The sequence below is a fragment of the Hyla sarda genome, chromosome 1 (genome assembly GCF_029499605.1).
Source record: "Hyla sarda isolate aHylSar1 chromosome 1, aHylSar1.hap1, whole genome shotgun sequence".
Lineage (NCBI taxonomy): Eukaryota > Metazoa > Chordata > Amphibia > Anura > Hylidae > Hyla > Hyla sarda.
Window position 1 is genome coordinate 35,496,413 of NC_079189.1, and position 18,866 is coordinate 35,515,278.

The 18,866-nt window shown below is 40.7% G+C and overlaps 1 protein-coding gene across 1 annotated transcript in view; it reads left to right on the forward strand.

The window, feature by feature from the left end:
• The window catches only part of CTNNA2 (catenin alpha 2), a 2,092,931-nt gene that overhangs the window by 1,944,667 nt on the left and 129,398 nt on the right, over positions 1–18,866 (forward strand). The window contains exon 17 of the mRNA XM_056553837.1: positions 1,985–2,119. Within this exon, the coding sequence (XP_056409812.1) occupies positions 1,985–2,119 (135 nt within the window). The remainder of the gene's footprint in view (positions 1–1,984; positions 2,120–18,866) is intronic.

Genomic DNA, 18,866 nt, shown 5'->3' on the forward strand with positions numbered 1-18,866 from the left:
ACAGTTCCTAAAATGGACTGAGGTGTCAGCAGAGAGAAAATAAATCCAAAAAGAATTTCCTCTGTAGTATTCAGCAGCTAATAAGTACTGGAAGGAACAACAAAAAAACGTGGTCTCAAATGGCTGGAGGTGCTCAACCCCAAATGCAGTTGTGCATTTATACTGGGGGAGCAGATCCTGCGTTTGTAGTCCATTGCTAGGGGCGATCCCCAGCATAAAAATGCATACAATGGTGAATGCCTGCAGTGGACTACAAGTGCCACAATAGAATCCTACACCAGATAAACGGTGTGGATGTGTAACAATTAGAATAATACAACACAGAAATTTAGGTGCACTATGTGGTAGATGTATACAATGACATTGGCTATCCCCCAACACTGATGTTAAAATTGAGACATTCGCCAGTATATCCTTATATGAAGGACACACCAGAGCCCGCACACCAACGCCAAGTTTTCTTAAATGGCACGGGACCTAACGCTAACCTACCTGTGTGTGAAAAGCAAAAACCAGGGGCCAGTGGGCAATTAATGCAGCACTAGGCTGACAAGCAGCCTGCTCCCAGTTACCTATTGTGGCACTTGTAGTCCACTGCATGCATCCTCCATTGTATGCATTTTTATGCTGGGGATCGCCCCTAGCAATGGACTACAAGGGCAGGATCTGCTCCCCCAGTATAAATGCACAACTGCATTTGGGGTTGAGCACCACCAGCCATTTGAGACCACAAATGTTTTTTTTGTTTAAAAATTTATACTTGGAGGTGTGTAAACTCCATATGTTAATGTGCCTTGAACATTTTCCAGGCAGCATTAAGGTTGCACCTGTGAGGCCATGCACCTATATCAGCCAACTTGGGTGGGGCTTGTAGCCTCTCTCCCTCCTCCCATTGTATGTGTGCTCAGTCACGCTGGAGGTAACTGGGAGCAGGCTGCTTTTCGGCCTAGTGCTGCTGTAATTGCCCACTGGCCCCTGGTTTTTGCTTTTCACGCACAAGTAGGTTAGCGTCAGGTCCCGTGCCATTTGAGAAACCTTGGCGTTGGTGTGCGGGCTCTGGTGTGTCCTTCATATAAGGATACACTGGCGAATGTCTAAATTTTAACATCAGTGTTGAGGGATAGCCAATGTCATTGTATATTTCTACCACAGTAGTGCACCTAAAGTACTGGAAGGATTAAGATTTTTTAATAGAAGTAATTTACAAATCTACAATGTAAAGGAAGGACATGGGGAGAGCACACAGGAAGCGATATCTCCTTCTATAACTTGCAAAATAATCCTCGGTGACCTGTCTCAGTGTCTCCTGCGGGGTGCACATAGAAAAGCATGAAGCATCAAATATAGGACAAACTAAGAGCACTTACGTGCACTCAACGCTAAGCAGAGACAGTCGGGTCTGGAAGTCCGGTGAGGGGCTGCCGGGTCACGGCATAGGCGCTGGTGTATGGCGCTCGAAGGCTATGTCGGCAGTTTTGCACGTGAGTGCGTGCTTCTTCCGGCCTCTAGAAACTGACGGCCTAGCCTCCGAGTGCCATACACCAGCGCCTATGCCGTGACCCGGCACCCCGTCACCGGACTTCCAGACCCAACTGTCTCTGCTTAGCAATGAGTGCGCGTACGTGCTCTTAGTTTGTCCAAATTTACAAATCTGTTTAACTTTTTGGCACCAGATGATTAAAAAAATATATATTTTCCACCGGAGTACCCCTTTAAGGGTGCACTAACCTTTGTCTACCTGAACTATAAATACACTAAGATACAGGGACTAAAAAATTTACCGGGGTGTCTGCGATAGAACAGATAAGAAATCCTTTGATCTGTCATATTAAACTGGCTGCACTGTAGGGAGGGAAGTAAATGTTTAATATGCTGTTTGCATATTATTGGATGTGATTGCTGTCTTCTAATGATATGCAGTTAACACTAGAAGCTGAGATACATTTAATCATTCTACTGATGTTCCGGTTTTATTTCCCTGCAGTGTCCTGATTCTGCATGTAAACAAGACCTGCTCGCCTACCTGCAGCGGATTGCACTCTACTGCCACCAACTTAATATCTGTAGCAAGGTGAAAGCTGAAGTGCAAAACCTGGGAGGTGAACTCATCGTATCAGGGGTGAGTAACATGTTATCCACTTTTTCAACAGCGTAAGAATCATTTATATACTGTTATGTGGAGGAAATGTGCCTCAAATGGTCATCTAACATTGCTCACATTTGGACAAATATTTAACACTACACTCTTCTACCACTAGGTGGGGCTAAAGAATATTATAGTTTGGAATCCAAGTGTCACATATTTTGGCCCATTGTTGCTAAAGTACATGCTTTCTCAAAATAGCACACCATGTGGTTAGTCAAGGTAGTGCATGTAAAACAAATTAATTGGCCAAACATCATTGTTTGTTACAGAATCCCAAAACGATAAAGAATAATGAACTGATACTATATCTATATAGATTTTGTTTTGTAAAACGGTTAATACATCTTAATATTTAACCTGTATCTTTGTATGTCAATCCTTCAACGCCCTGCTATTTTTAGGATCAATCTTGTGCTTTGGATTTTTTAATTTGGGGTTTCATTATTTTGACACGTAGCTCCAAATTATCTGCATAGTGACAGTGAGGGAATGTATTAACCCACATGCTCCATATTTTTTATTTTTTTTTACATTTAAAAAAATAGCAAATTTTGGTGTACCTCACATTTGCGACGTAATTTACGAGTTTTTAATTTTTAATACCATTTTTAATACCATTTTAATTTTTAATACCATTTTTGGTTGTCAGCTGTAGAATTGCAGTCATATATTTCATTTCCAGGATGCACCAAATTTATTAATAGATGTGCACTCTTAATATATTTCAGTCATTCTACTCCAACATTATTTAGTTCAAGCTCATATTCAAGTAGATTTTTTTGCAGCTGTAAAAAAAAAATGTTAACCAAAGATGGCTGTGTTTTAGCATTTGATGGTTTCTTTTTTTTATTTATAAATTTTTTTTGGTGTTTGAACAGGCCCCTAATACTGGATAATACTGGTGCATAATTCCAGTTTTAGTAAATCTGCCCTATAGAGTGAAATAATAAAATTAAGGCGAAGTTTCCACTTGTTTTTTTTTTTTTTTTTTTTTTTCTGGCAGTTTTTCAAAAACTGCCACTGCAGTTTTTGAGCAAAAGCCAGTGGTGTATTCAAAAGGAATGGTACATATAAAGGAAGGCCTTATACTTCTCCTCCTTTATGGATCCACTTCTGACTTTGGCTCAAAAACTTCAGTTGCAGTTTTCCAAAAACTGCCAGAAAAAAAACAAGTGTAAACTTAGGCTTAGAACCTCAGCCAATGACAAAACAGCATGCAGTCTAAACTTCCTAGTGGAAAGAGACAGATAGAGTTGTATAGTTTCACTCTGCCATATATATATATATATATATATATATATATATATATACATATTAATTTCATTATTATTATAATTGTTAATAAATGAATACAGAATTTTGCAACTATCTGGATAAAAAAAAAAGAATTGTACATTTACTTAAAGGGAAAACTAACATAAAGTAATTTAATTCACAGGACTTGCTGCATTAGATAAGCAGTTGTAGGGAAATTTTAAAGGGAACCTGTCACATTGAAAGTCCATTCCAGGCTGCAGAACAGGAGAAGCTGATCAGATTGATATACATTTTAGTGGGAACAGTTCCATAACAACTTTTCATTTTGTTATGTAAACTTCTGCTATTCAGGGCTTAATAGTCAAGTGGGCAGTTCTACCAAGTGAATGACAGCTCACTCTATTTGCAAAGGTACACACAATTAGCTGTCAATCCGTCATTAGGACGACCGACTTGACTATTTATCTATTCATAACATAACATTTTTTTATTATTATTTCTGTTAATTTCAATTGTAGCACTGCATGATACTCTGCTGGCACCATATGGTGGTCTTGGAAACTATATTGCCCAATGAGCACTAATATCTCTCCATAGAATGGGGTCAGAGTTGGCAAGATTATTAGAAGAGGTTTTTCAAGATTTTTTCATTGGTGGCCTATCCTCAGTTTAAACAGCTGATTGGCAGTGGTCAAGGATGTTGGAACTTAACCATTCAAATAATGATAGTCAAAAATTTGATTTGGCCATTTCACCGAATTTTCTGAAAAAATTAGGTTCAGTCTGAATTTATTTGCAGTGAATCTGTGTTAAAAATGGCTATTTCTGGCCTACAGAGAGCCTCAATTGGGGTATAGAACACTTTGCCTTGCTGTAACATGCATAGGGTGTGTGCTGGGTTAGTGAAATAATACTGTTATTCAGTATGAAATTCAGATTACAGGCATCGCTTTTAGAATCACTGTCGCAGAGCGGCACAATCACAGAGCCTGAAGGTGGCATCAGTATGAGGCAACCATGTAGTGGCTGAATGACACAGCGTGGAGGTGGCGGCAGCATGAGGAGACAATAGGGCCTCACAATTGAAAAGATAAAAGATATTTTTTTAACATTTAAATTAAAGATTTCAAATGGATGAACCAAAAAAGTTTTATTTATAGTGCCAGCAGCATGGGGAGAACACATGGCGGTACAGTGACACAGTCTGTAAGTGGCAGAAGCATGAGGAGACCATATAGTGGCTGAATGACCCAGCCTGGAGGTGGCAACAACCTGACGAGACTCACAATTGAAAGTGTTATAGATATTTTTTAACATTTAAATTGAAGATTTCAAATAGATTAATCTAAAAAGTTTTATTTAATGTGCCAGCAGCATGGGGAGACCACATGGCGGTACAGTGACACAGCCTTGAGGTGGCGGAAGCATGAGAAGACCATATAGTAGCTGAATGACACAGACTGTAGTTGGCAGCAGCATGAGAAGACCATATAGTGGCTGAATGACACAGCCTTGAGTTGGCGGCACCATGAGGAGATCATATAGTGGCTGAACACAGCCTTGAGTTGGCGGCAGCATGATGAGACCATGTAGTGGCTGAATGATACAGCCTAGAGTTGGCGGCACATATAGTTGCAGAATGAGACAGCCTGGAGGTGGCAGCAGCATGAGGAGAACATATGGTGGCAGAATGAGACAGTCTGAAGCTGGCATTAGCATGAGGAGAACATTTCGTGGCAGTATGAGACAGCCTTGAGGTTATATCAGCAGCATCAGGAGTCCTAAAAGTGACCTAGTGACATAGTGGGACAGTGGGTGGCAATACCAGTAACCGGTGACGAAGGTGGGTGAAAAAAGGAGAACTTGGCATCAGATGTGTGGCATCAGGTGGGTGGCAGGATCAGAATAGTAGTTGAGCCAGGTAGGCAGAAGAAAATGGTCTCTTTTGTAAAAGTATTAGTGTGGACAAGTAAGTATTGAGGATATGCATTACATAAAACTTAACTTTTAATAATATTCTTAGGATAAAACATGTACCTGAATTTTTTTTTTAAATCAAACAAAAGGAAAGGTGTGCAAAAAAAACACCATGTGCCACCTACACCACCAAATATTGTTGTAATACAAAGACCTCTAATAGGTAGAAGGAAACAACGTATGGATCATTGTAACCGGTGGGGGTAAAACTTTCCCTGTAAGGCCTTACTCTCACATATGTAGTTCCCTTCCTGGCAAGTGTTACTCACCCTAAAAAGGGCAGCCCCACACAGCAAACTCTCCCTATTTCCACCTAAAAGCCCTGTGAAATGGTAGTGTTTGTATGTGGAATAGGGAGAGGTTCCTGTGTGGCGCTGTCCTTTTTAGGGCAAGTAACACTTGCCAAGAAGGGAATTAATAGTGCAGGAGTAGTGCCTTACAGGGGAATTTTTTACCCCCACCTGTTACAATGGACCATATGTTGTACCCTTCCACCTTTTAGAGGTCTTTGTATCACATCAATACTTGGTAGTGTAGGTGGCACATGATGTTTTTTGCACACCTTTCCTTTTGTTTGATAAAAAAAAAAATTGGGTACATATATTTTATCCTAAGAAAAGTTTAGTTTTAGCTAATGCATATCCTCAATTCTTACTTGGGTCTGATGCGGAGGAATGTCTATAACTGGGGAGCAGCACCTTAAAGGGGTATTTCAGGCAAAACCTTTTTTTATATATATCAACTGGCTCCGGAAAGTTAAACAGATTTGTAAATTACTTCTATTAAAAAATCTTAATCCTTCCAATAGTTATTAGCTTCTGAAGTTTTCTGTCTAACTGCTCAATGATGATGTCACGTCCCAGGAGCTGTGTATGATGGGAGAATATCCCCATAGGAACTGCACAGCTCCCGGGACGTGAGTCATCAGAGAGCAGTTAGACATAAAACAACAACTCAACTTCAGAAGCTGATAACTATTGGTAGGTTTAAGATTTTTAATAGAAGTAATTTACAAATCTGTTTAACTTTCCAGAGCCAGTTGATATATATATAAAAAAGTTTTGGCCTGGAATACCCCTTAAAATATGTTTTGCACTATCCATATTTGTAAAGTGTTGATGTGGCACCGTGATCAATGCACTCTGTTGCATCAGACATTGGTCGGTGGAAATCCTGGATGTTCCATGCCTGATTCATCTTGACAAAGGTCAGTCTCTGCCCATTTTTCGTGGACAGACGAGTTCTCTTTGGGGTTACTATGGCCCGCTGCACTAAACACCCGCTTTGATGGCACACTACTGGCCGGGCAGGACAGCTTTTCCAGGGCAAACTCTGCTAGTTGCATCCACAAATCAAGTTTGGCTGCCCATAAGTCCAGCTGATCTTTAGGTTGTGTTGGCATGGTCATGTCAAGGTATGCCACCACCTGCTGGTTCAGGTCCTACTCCAGGTGTACCTGCTACTGATGAGTTGCTTCACTATGCAGGTGAAGAAAGCTTCTCATCATTGACTGTGGACTCAGCTGGTACTGCTCCTTCCACCCCACGCCTCCCCAGCAGCCATGACAGTGGAAGGTGAGCGTAGAGGGCCGCTCGAGTCAGACCTGTGATGGAGAATGGCGCAGATAGTCATCTGCCAACTGACTACATAGGATGTATCTGTAGTAGGTCAGTTTGTCCTCCCTCTCAGTGGGTGTAAAAAAGGCCCCCATTTTATCCAGGTAGAGACGGTCCAATAATGTGGAGAGCCAGAAGTCATCCCGCTGCCAAATTGTGACAGTTTGGTGGTCACTATGCAAGTGAGCATGCATTGTGCCATTTGTGCAAGTGACTTGGAGGGACTCCCTTTCTCCATCTCCACTGCCACGTTGTGTCTAGGTCCTCTGTCTCTCCTTCCTCATAACCCACTAGCTCATCTAGCTGCTTCTGCTCCTCCTCTCCTGTCAGATGATTAGAAAAACTAACCATCTTGTGAAACCTAAACTGTGCTCCACTTTGCATCTTCAATTCCTCCTCCAGTTCAGCCCCCACAGGGCTCATGTAGCCGTGAGATGTAGGTGCCACATCTCCAGTGCCCTGAACTGCCATTGTTTCCAATACGTGTTGTAGTAGATGAAGAAGTGGAATGATGTTGTTCATCCTGTAATGTTGGCGACTGACTAATAATGTGGCTTCCTCAAAGGGCCTGAGCAAACGTCAGGTGTCACGTATGAGCTGCCTCTGGTTGACCTTGAAGTTACACAGTCAGTACCCCTATCCGCTTGGATCATCAAGAAATCGGTGATGGCTTTCTTCCAACATATGGAGGGTGGAATTTGTACGTGTGGAAAAGTCGCAAATCAGACTATGTTGGGGATACTGTTCTGACGCTGCAGCTCAATGAGGGTGTGCTTTGCGGTGTATGAGTGGCTGAAGTGCATGCAAAGTTTTCTTCCCATTGTTAGGATGTCTTGCAGATGAGGGGAATACTTCAGGAAGTGATTGAACACATGTGCCATGCAGGGCACATGTCTCAGGCTTCCTTGTCGCAGCGCAGACATGATGTTTTTCCCGTTGTTGGTCACCATGGTTCCCATTTCCAGTTTTCGTGGAGTATGCCATGATTCAATTTCTTGATGAATGACTTTTAGCAGTTCCTACCATGTGTGACTGCTGAAGGGGCAGAAATTACAGCTTGGGACTCTCCACTTTGGCTCGGTGAAGAGTTCACCCCTTTAAAAGGGAGGGACTTCAGCGCCAGCAACTTGAACAGGAGCACATTCAGCTTCTGCGCCATTGGATGAGTGGGAATGACTCGAAGTAGGAGGAGCAAGAGCATCTGGAGCGACAGAAGGTGGGTATGACACACATCTCCCTTCGGCTGTGGTGGTGGAGCTTTGGCTGGCTGAAACAGGGAGCCACGGTTCTCCCAGGCCGCTTTATGGTGAGGCTGCATATGTTGACGCAGGGTTATGGTGCCAACATTGGGACCCTGGCCACGCTTCACCTTCTGCCGACAAATCTTGCATGTAGCCAGGTTAACATCCTCTGGATGATTGATGAAAAAATGCCACACTGCCGAGTAGCTGATTTTCCCACCAACAGTCTGCACTGATTGACTGTTACTGCAGCCAACTCCAGGAACCCCGGGAAGGTAGGCTGCTGTGAAGCAGGTGATCCACCCCGGGCAATTTTGGCTCCAGACTTTCCACTTCTTCCACCATGCTGACTGCCAACCATGCTACCACTATGCTTGCTCAGCTGCTGCCTCACGGGCAACCTGCAGCCCTCTTCTCCTGATTATAATGAAGCCCCTTCTGCACCCGGCTCCCAAGTGCGATTGGCTTTATCATCATTGAGTTGTGTCTGCATGTCACTGATGTCCTCCTCAGGTTCCACAACAGTGTCTGCTTCAGGACCCTGAACCCTGGCAACACCACCTCCCACGTCACTCTCCTCATAACTACTTCCCCGCCTAGCGGAAGAAGCGGCGGATTTCTCCTCCACTTCTTGGCTGGGCAACTCCTGCTGCCACTCGACCCTAGTCTGCTGCGACCTCTGCTTGATGAATTTAGGCCTCTGCCACTTCTCTGTGCACGTCCTGGCACTTCTCTGCCTGACAAACTTAGTGCGTATATGAGAGGAGTATAATACGCTCCACTACTAATAAAACAGTATTTGTCTACAACACCAGCAACTGTGTACTTTTGCCTGGCCTTTCAGAGAATCTAGGCCCTTAAGACTTTAACAGGAACAAGATGGTACACCACTTAGATGTACGTGTGTGGTATGCACTTATAAGGGGGGGGGGGGGGGACAATGCGCTCCATTACGCTTAAAAACAGTATTTGTCTACAACACCAGCAAGTGTGTACTTTTGGATGGCCTTTCACAGTATCTAGGCCCTTAAATGGGCACTGTCAGATACAAATACCTTTGATATGTTGTAAAGTATGCAAAACCAATAGGTGTTGCAATTGCTTTCATTAGAAAATTTTCAGTATTTCATACTGAAAAACCCAGTCAAACAACTGCCCCCCCTGCCTGCTTGGACCCATACTAGTCCTGCTGTGTCCATGCGTCCTGGACCCACTTCCATGATTGACAGCTGTGAGTGGAGGGCTCACAGCTTTAAACTTGTGTCCAGCTACTGTAAGTGAGGACAAGCTGGGAGTTGTAGTTTTGCTAATGCTAGGGGAGATGTGAGCAGATAGCATACTGAGGGGGCGGAGACCTGCACAGTGAGGCCACGCCCCCTCTCTTTGAGAGAAATTCAGAGTAGTGAGCTAAATTAAAAGTGTAATAAAAAAAATAATAAAGGTGCTAGACACATAAAAATTATATGTACATGGTCAGGATTAGGTACTGAGTGATATATTAAAAACATAAATATTTTTTTGGGGGATCTGACGGGTACGCTTTAAGACTTTGCAGTGCACACCACTTAGATTTACGCACAGGTTACACTTAATAGAGGACCATACGCTTTTAGTGCTCTGCTTACCCTAACTGTCTGGGTTCTATTAGCTTTTGAGTTGTAGTGCACACCAGTGCTGCAGCACACAGTCGCTGTGTACTACACCCAAAATTGCACTTTCTCTCTCAATCTCACTCATTTCCCTATCAGTGCTACTAGGCTGGATTTGGGCTTACGGTGAATCGCTGCTGTAAAAAAAGCTTTACTGTGCAACAAACACTGCTCTCTGTCCCTCTCTCTCTGCAATAGAACACTGATGTGACTGGAAGGTGATTTGCTGCTGTAAAAATGCTTTTCTGTGCAACACACAGCGCTGTTTGTCCCTCTCTCTATGCAATTGTACACTGATGTTACCGGAAGGTGAATCGCTGCTGTAAAAATGTTTTTCTGTGCAACACACACTGCTGTCTGTCCCTCTCTCTCTCTGTAATAGAATGGTGATGTGACTGGCCGCAAGATAGCTGCCGATTATATAGGGCTGTGTGTGAGTTAGGGTCATCCTGCCAACCCTTGTTTCCGCCTTCCCAGGATTCATTGCCCCATGTCCTCACATGTGGATCCGCCATTTTAAAGGGGTGCTCCAGTGGGAAACTTTTTTTTGTTAAATCAACTGGTGCCAGAAAGTTAAAAAGATTTGTAAATTACTTCTTTTAAAAAATCTTAATCCTTCCAGTACTTATCAGTCGCTGTATGCTCCACAAGAAGTACTTTTCTTTTTGTATTTGTTTTCTGTCATGACTACAGTGCTCTCTGCTGACACCTCTGTCCATGTCAGAAACTGTCCAGAGCAGGAGAAAATCCCCATGGCAAACATATGCTGCTCTGAACAGTTCTTAAAATGGACAGAGGTGTCAGCAGAGAACACTGTGGTTGTGACAGAAAAGAAATCTCCAACAAAAACAAAGTAGTAAAAAGTAGTATAAAGCCCCTAATAAATGCTGGAAGGATTAAGAATTTTTAATAGAAGTAATTTACAAATCTGTTTAACTTTCTGGCACCAGTTGATTATAAAAAAAAATTAACCTTAACCCCTTAAGGACCCGGGGTTTTCCGTTTTTGCATTTTCGTTTTTTCCTCCTTGCCTTTACAAAATCATAACTCTTTCAATTTTGCACCTAAAAATCCATATGATGGCTCATATTTTGCGCCACCAATTCCACTTTGTAATGACATCAGTCATTTTACCCAAAAATCTACGGCAAAACGGAAAGAAAAATCCTTGTGAGACAAAATTGAAAAAAATAAAGTTTTGTAACTTTTGGGGGCTTCCGCTTCTACGTAGTAAATTTTCCGGTAAAAATGACACCTTGTCTTTTTTCTGTAGGTCCATACAATTAAAATGATACCCTACTTATATAGGTTTAATTTTGTCATACTTCTGGAAAAAAATCATAACTACATGCAGGAAAATGAATAAGTTTAAAATTGTCATCTTCTGACCCCTATAACTTTTTTATTTTTATGTGTACGGGGCAGTATGAGGGCTCATTTTTTGTGCCGTGATCTGAAGTTTTTAGCGGTACCATTTGCATTGATAGGACTTATTGATCATTTTTTCATGATATAAAAGTGACCAAAAATGCACTATTTTGGACTTTGGAATTTTTTTGCGCGTACGCCATTGACCGTGCAGTTTAATTAATGTTATATTTTTATAATTCGGACATTTCTGCAAGCGGCGATACCATATATGTTTAATTTTATTTACACTTAGTTTTTTTTATGGGAGAAGGGGGGTGATTCAAACTTTTAATAGGGGAGGTGTTAAATGATCTTTATTCACTTTTTTTTTTCACTTTTTTTTGCAGTGTTATAGCCCCCTAGGGACCTATAACACTGCACACACTGATCTTTTACATTGATCACTGATTTCTCATAGGAAAACAGTGATCGATGATTCTGCTGCTTGACTGCTCATGCCTGGATTTCAGGCACTGAGCAGTCATTCGGCGATCTGACAGCGAGCAGGCAGGTAGGGATCCTCTGGCTGTCTTGTAAGCTGTTCGGGATGCCGCGATTTCGCCACGGTTATCCCGAACAGCTCCCTGAGCTAACCGGCATGCTTTCACTTTAGACACAGCGTTATAGATCGGGAGCGGACTCATGACGTACGCGTACGTCATGGGTCCTTAATAGGTTAAGGACCAAGCCCATTTTCCCCTTAAGGACCAGAGCATTATTTGCACATCTGACCACTGTCAATTTAAGCATTAATTACTCTGGGATGCTTTTACTTTTCATTCTGATTCCAAAATAGTTTTTTCGTGACATATTCTACTTTATTCTGATATAAAAAGACATCCTCCAACTCCAGCAAAGTAATACAAGCGCTGAGACCAGAATAAAAGCAAGGATTCTTTATTCCCACAATGCAACGCTTGATGCCTGAAGATAGCAGAACTTCCGCGAAACGCGTTGCATTGTGGGAATAAAGAATCCTTGCTTTTATTCTGGTCTCAGCGCTTGTATTACTCTGCTGGAGTTGAAGGACTTCTCTTCATATCGGTATTTGTTTGATGTAGAGTGGCTGCAGAGACCTCATACCAATACGCTTTAATCCATGGGTGTACTTGGAAGTAGTGCAACCACCTCTGGTAAGCGCAAATTCACACCTTGCCTTTTGTATATTGCCTGAAGATATCACACTATGGAGCGCATCCTATTGTCTTTCTGTCTTTATATTCTACTTAATGTCAGTGGTAAATTTTCATCAATACTTGCAAAATTCAAAAATTAGCTGAAAAAAATTGAAAATTTTGGATTTTTCTAACTTTGAAGCTCTCTGCTTGTAAGGAAAATAGATGTTGCAAATAAATTATATATAGATTCACATACACAATATGTCCACTTTATGTTTGCATCATAAAGTACACATGTTTTTACTTTAGGATGACATCAGAGGGCTTCAAAGTTCAGCAGCAATTTTCCAATTTTTCAAGTGGATTTGAAGGGCCTTCATATAAGAAATATCCCACAAATGACCCCATTATAAAAACAGAACCCCTCAAAGTATTCAAAATTACATTCAGTAAGTGTGTTAACCCTTTAAGTGTTTCACAGGAATAGCGGCAAAGTAAAGGAGAAAATTCTAAATCTTAATTTTTTACACTCGCATGTTCTTGTACACCCAGTTTATGAATTTTTACAAGGGGTAAAAGGAGAGAAATCTTCCTAAAATATGTAACACAATTTCTTTTGAGCAAGGAAATACCTCATATGTGTATGTCAAGTGCTCTGTGGGTGCACTACAAGGCTCAGAAGGGAAGGAGCAACAATGGGATTTTGGAGAGTGAGTTTTTCTGAAAGTTTTTTGGGGGCATTTCACATTTAGGAAGCCTCTATGGTGCCAGAACAGCAAAAAACAGAAAAAAATGAATGAAAAACACATATCATACTATTTTGGAAACTACACCCCTCAAGGAACATAACAAGGCATACAGTGAGCCTTAACACCCCACAGGTGTTTGATGACTTTTCGTTAAAGTTGGATGTGTAAATGATTTTTTTTTTTCACTAAAATGCTGCTTTTCCCCAAAATTTTACATTTTTACAAGGGGTAATAGGAGAAAATGCCCCCCAAAATTTGTAACCCCCATCTCTTCTGAGTATGGAAATACCCCATTTGTGGACATCAAGTGCTCTGCAGGCGCACTACAATGCTCAGAAAAGAAAGAGTCACATTTGCAAATTTAGCTGAAATGGGGGGGGGGGGGCATGTCGCATTTAGGAAGTCCCTATGATGCCAGAACAGCAAAAAAAAAAAAAAAAACACATGGCATACTATTTTGGAAACTACACCCCTCAAGGAATGTAACAAGGGGTACGATGAGCCACACCCCACAGGTGTTTGATAAATGTTCATTAAAATGGGATGTGAAAAGGAAAAAAAATATTTTTTACACTAAGATGCTGGGATTACCCCAAATTTTTCATTTTCACAAGTGGTAAAAGGAAAAAATGTCACCTTAAAATTGTAACTATGTTTCTTTGGAGTAAGGACATACCTCATATCTGGACGTAAACAGCTCTGTGGGTGCACACCGGTCTCGGAAGAACAGGGGGGCAGTAAGGGGCCTTGAGCTTTTGAATTGCTGCCTACAGCTTTTGCATTGCTGCATTGAGCATTACATGGGGTAAATTTTTAAAATGGGGTACAGTGAGATGTTAAATAATAAAACAGGTTACGTTTCCAGAATGATGACCCAGAGCATAGCCAAAACTAAAAAATATGCCCACCTCAAACCCTATGCTCTGAATCATCATTCTGGGAATGTGATGTGTGTGGCCGCCCCTAACCTGTTGCCTCAAATGCACACCGCGCTCAGGTGGAGAGAGTGCGCTGCGCATTTGAGGCAACATAATAAAGTCCCCAATGATAGTGACTCAGTGACCCATGACCCATTTTTAGAAAAAATACCCCCGGAGGTCTTATCAGTTATTTTTTTTTTTTTTTATAAAATAGTTTTTTTGGGCAATTAAGTGGCTTTATGGGGTTAAAATTTAGAATGTACTCAGGACTTTGGGGTCAAATTGTGGAAAATTAAAGGGGTATTCCAGGATTTTTTTTTATTTGACTATGCTACAGGGGCTGTAAAGTTAGTGCAGTTCCTAATATAGTGTCTGTACCTGTGTGTGATGGTTTTCTCACAATTCTGTGATTTACACCCCACTATTTATTTTTACCAGCAGACAAAATTACTGTTGTCTCGGATTTTTCCCAGCTTGCAATGCGGCCGAGACCTGACTCACTAGTCAGCTGATGACAGGGAGCCTGTCTGCTTCAATGGGTGGAGTGATCGCTTGGTGGGAGATAGATCAATCTACAACTAATGCAACAGTTGTAGGCACCCTGATTGAAAAACACAGGTCTTTTGTTTCAATGGGTGGGGTGACTGATGTGTGGGAGGGAGGAAATGGAATTGTGGGACTTGTAAGCAAAAAAAGAAAAAGCAAACAGGAAACAAAAAGCTAGCCACAGTGTTATGGTAATCGCATGACATTTAGCCCCAAGACAAGTGCAGATCCTTCCTAAGCATGTCCATTGCTGTCTGCCAGGTACGTACAAAAATCACCTTATGGTGGATAACCCCTTTAAAATGAAAAGGGAAAATGTTGAACTGCATGGTGTGATACTCCCTGATGCAGTTTTTAATGCAGAAGCCCGAATGATCGGGGTAAGTGTCACATTGAGTGGTGGTGTCATTCCATATCCTCCTTTTGTGAAACACATTTTTTCTGGGATCGTCTCTTCTGTGGGGTACTTCACCTGGAAAGTGTTGGCCTGGGACAATCCTGGCACCTATATTTCCAGTTCCTTGGGAACTCTGGTCTGCTCTTTCCCGGTCGACAAAGATCAGGACCTTTAGGACTTCTTCTTGGAACTGGAGGAATGTCCCTGTGTTGCCAGCGTGCTGGGACAGTACAAAAGAGTTGTACATGGCATCCTGTACAAAGTAGACCGCAACTTTTTTGTAGGAAGTATGTAGTGTTTGTGTTTGGTGTAACTATATATTATGGTGTGTGATTATAACTCACACACCGTTATATGGGGGGGGGGAATGCTGTGGGAAAAAAAATAAATGAAGGGGGGCAAATGCAGCACCCTGAACCCCTAATATGGCCCGGGTCACACAGAAAAATATGCGAAACAACCTGTGTATGGTGTCAAAAAGTATAATAGTGTAACTCACTAATACTGTATAATGTTATTATGCATACTCTACATCTCTCTATGATCCCTTCACACTCTCTAAATGCAGAGCTGCTGTCCCTTCTTTGACTCCCCCTCCTGTCTGCTCAGGACAAGACCAATGATGTGTAGAGGGGAGTCCATATTACTGTTCATGACACTTTAAGTAAGCAGAAAAAGTTTGTCAATCGTGAGTCTGTTTTGACTGAAACTACTGTGACCGAGAAAGGCTTCCTTCTTCCAAAACAATCTAATGAATAGTAATATGAGCTCCCCTCTTCACATCATTGGTCTTGTCCTAAGCAGACTCAGAATGTGACAAGGGAGAAAGCTCAGCTGATATGACGGAATCTGTGCAGCATGGCTAATAACATTATATTGGTAAGTTGCTTTATTATACTTTTTGAAACCTTATACAGGTTGTTTTCATCTCTATGGCTGAATATTCCCCTTGTGCAAGCTCTTTTTTACCTTTTCCTCTTCTGGCCCTTTCACCTTTCTATTTAAACTATGACCATTATTCATCTTCTATCAATGGTAACCCCAAGTGTCACCATTTAAGCATTCATGAAATGGTTCTTCATTGCTCTTACCACTTCCATCTCCTTTTTGCATCATTTTAGAAGCCCCAAGGCCATGTTCAGACATTCCTATCATGATATGTTTTTTTTTTTCATTATTTGCTGTCTTCATGTTTTCTACCTGTTTAGATTGGCACTGATCAGTTCTTTTCAAACCTAAATGATCCTGTCGGTCTGTTTCATCTCTTGTCATCTTCAATTTTTCAGTAAAGGAACAAGAGCACATTTCGAGGTAAAATAATCACAGCTATAAATATGCAATGACTTTAATATACTATGAACATCTTTATTATTATAAGTTTTCTTTTCTTTTTTTTTTTTTTTTTTTTGGGGGGGGGGAAATGAGTTCTGTTCATAGATCAAAGCTTTTTCTTATTTAAGCAGGTCAGTCCGTACTTCACTGATAGAGTGAGTCACTACTGTTCTGGAAGTGAGAGAATCCATGAAATCATGTTCGCTGTAATGATCTATCTTCAAAGGGGTTGTCTGTTTCCAAAAATAAATTTGGGAGCTATATTTTATTGGAGTTATTTTCAATATCATAACTTAAAATATATATATATTTTTGTATTTTAAGCTAAAATAAGGCTTTTGTCCATTTTTGTAGAAAACATTAATACAAAACCTTGTGTAATATTACTATGTTGTTTTCTGTAACACACAAATACAAATACAATAGAGGCTTTATAGGATGTCTTGTTGGTGTTTGAGCAGTAATTTGCTTTTTACCTTACTGGTATTTGAGTATATCTGGTTGTTGTATTTTGGGGTTGTATTTATTTGTAGATAGTGAGGTTGAAAGATATATTGACACGGAGTATGTGAACCCCAATATTCAACCCACACCAACATGTTTGTTCAAAATGAGAAACTTATAAAAATAATATGATTTTTTTGATATGTGTGAACATGGCCTAATAAGAAATTATTATGGTGAGAGACAGATTTTTCCTGGATTATCCCTTTAATATTGCATTGTTGTTCTGTAGCAGAAATAGTTTCATAAGACACCTGAGGAAAAACGATTTACATTTTGTAGAATTTATCAATGCCATTTATCATGCCATTACATTTGGCTGATGTACATACATCTCTATTGTTATAGTAAACTCTAAACGGGGACTCTGCCCTAAGAATAGAGGATAAGACGTCGGATCACAGGGGGGTCTAGCTGCTGGGACCCCTGCCATATCCGGTGTGGCATCCTAGTCATCCAGTGCAAGGAGCGAACTTTGCTCCATGTCAGATGACCGGCGACCCCAGCCATCACACCCCCCTCCATTCATGTCTATGGGAGGAGGCGTGATGGCTATGTACTAGCCATCTGGCCCCCTCCCATAGACAGGAATGGAAGAGGGCGTGGCGAGATGTATAGGGGATTGGATGTTTATGGGCAGAGAAGCCCTTTAAGGGCCCATTCACACTACAGAATTTCCATGCTGAATTTCCACAAAGAAATTCCATGTGGATTCCCCTTACAGCAGACCCTTATTGAACTCAATGGGAAGCTGCTGCTCAGTTTACACATTACGGAAATTCTGTCACAGAACTTCTGACACGGAATTGGGACATGTTCAATCTTCTGGAAAAATCCAGGTGTCCTGGCACTCACTCTCCATGGAAGATTGCCTCCAAGGATCCTGCAAATAGTAAAACTTTTTGTGCAAACACCATGTTCATAAAGAGAGTGTTACCTCATCATTTGCCAAATTTATTAGAATCTACTTCTGCAAAAAAAAAAAAAAAAAAACATCTTGAAAAAAAAAAATGTAAACATGCAAAAAATGCCCAAAAAATAAGTGATCCATTGGCAGAAAAAGGAAAAAAGTGGTCAGGTTCTCTTTGTAGATTTGGTCAGCATTTTAGCCTTAAAATAAAAATAAAAAAGTAAATGTTTTTTGTATTAAAAAAGTCTGTTATTTTAAAAATAAAAATACAAATCAAATATCATGTAGCCTCCAAGAAGATTTTTTTTTTAGTTTGTAGATAAAATATTACTAAACAGATGATAATAATAATAACAAAAATAATAATAATAATAATAATAATAATAATAATAATATATTAGTGTTGAACAGGTCTTTTTTTGTTGTTTTTTTTTTTTTTAAGTAAAGTAGTGGTAAAGGGTTGAGCCCTGCTAGGCATGAAATCATTTAGGCTATAGATCCTTCTGGCACAAAGCAGATTACATTTTATTTCTAGCAGAACGTATGGATGTATTTTTATTCAAGTCTAACATTCACATTTGATTCTTGTTCACAGTGGCTATTACTGTCGATCATGTCTGTGAAGCCAGCTACATTGCCTCTAACTAGCACAGCGATAAATAAAACATTTTTCGCATTTTTTTCTGGTGTCTGGCACTTTTGTTGCCTTCAATATTTTAGCCCGGCTGTGACTCAGGTGCGCGCATGGAATGACAGCAGCTGTTAAGTTGTACTTGTTCTTCGCTGCTGGACTCCACAATTGGGTTTATATCTGAGGTTTATCATGGCAAACAAATAATTAACAAGAGCTGAGATAAACAAATCTCGTAGAAATATATTCGGCGTGCAGGGAAATATCTAAAAATATGTAAAATATGATCAGAAGCTGTGGAGAAAACAAAACATTACATTAGGTTTGTCTATCTAAACAACCTATAGACTCCACGTAGCATTGTACCTTGTTTATTTTATATGGCCTATTCTGTTGTCACATGAACTATATTAAGTTTATACAAAATCATCAAAAACAAGCTCTTCCTCATATGGATAGAACT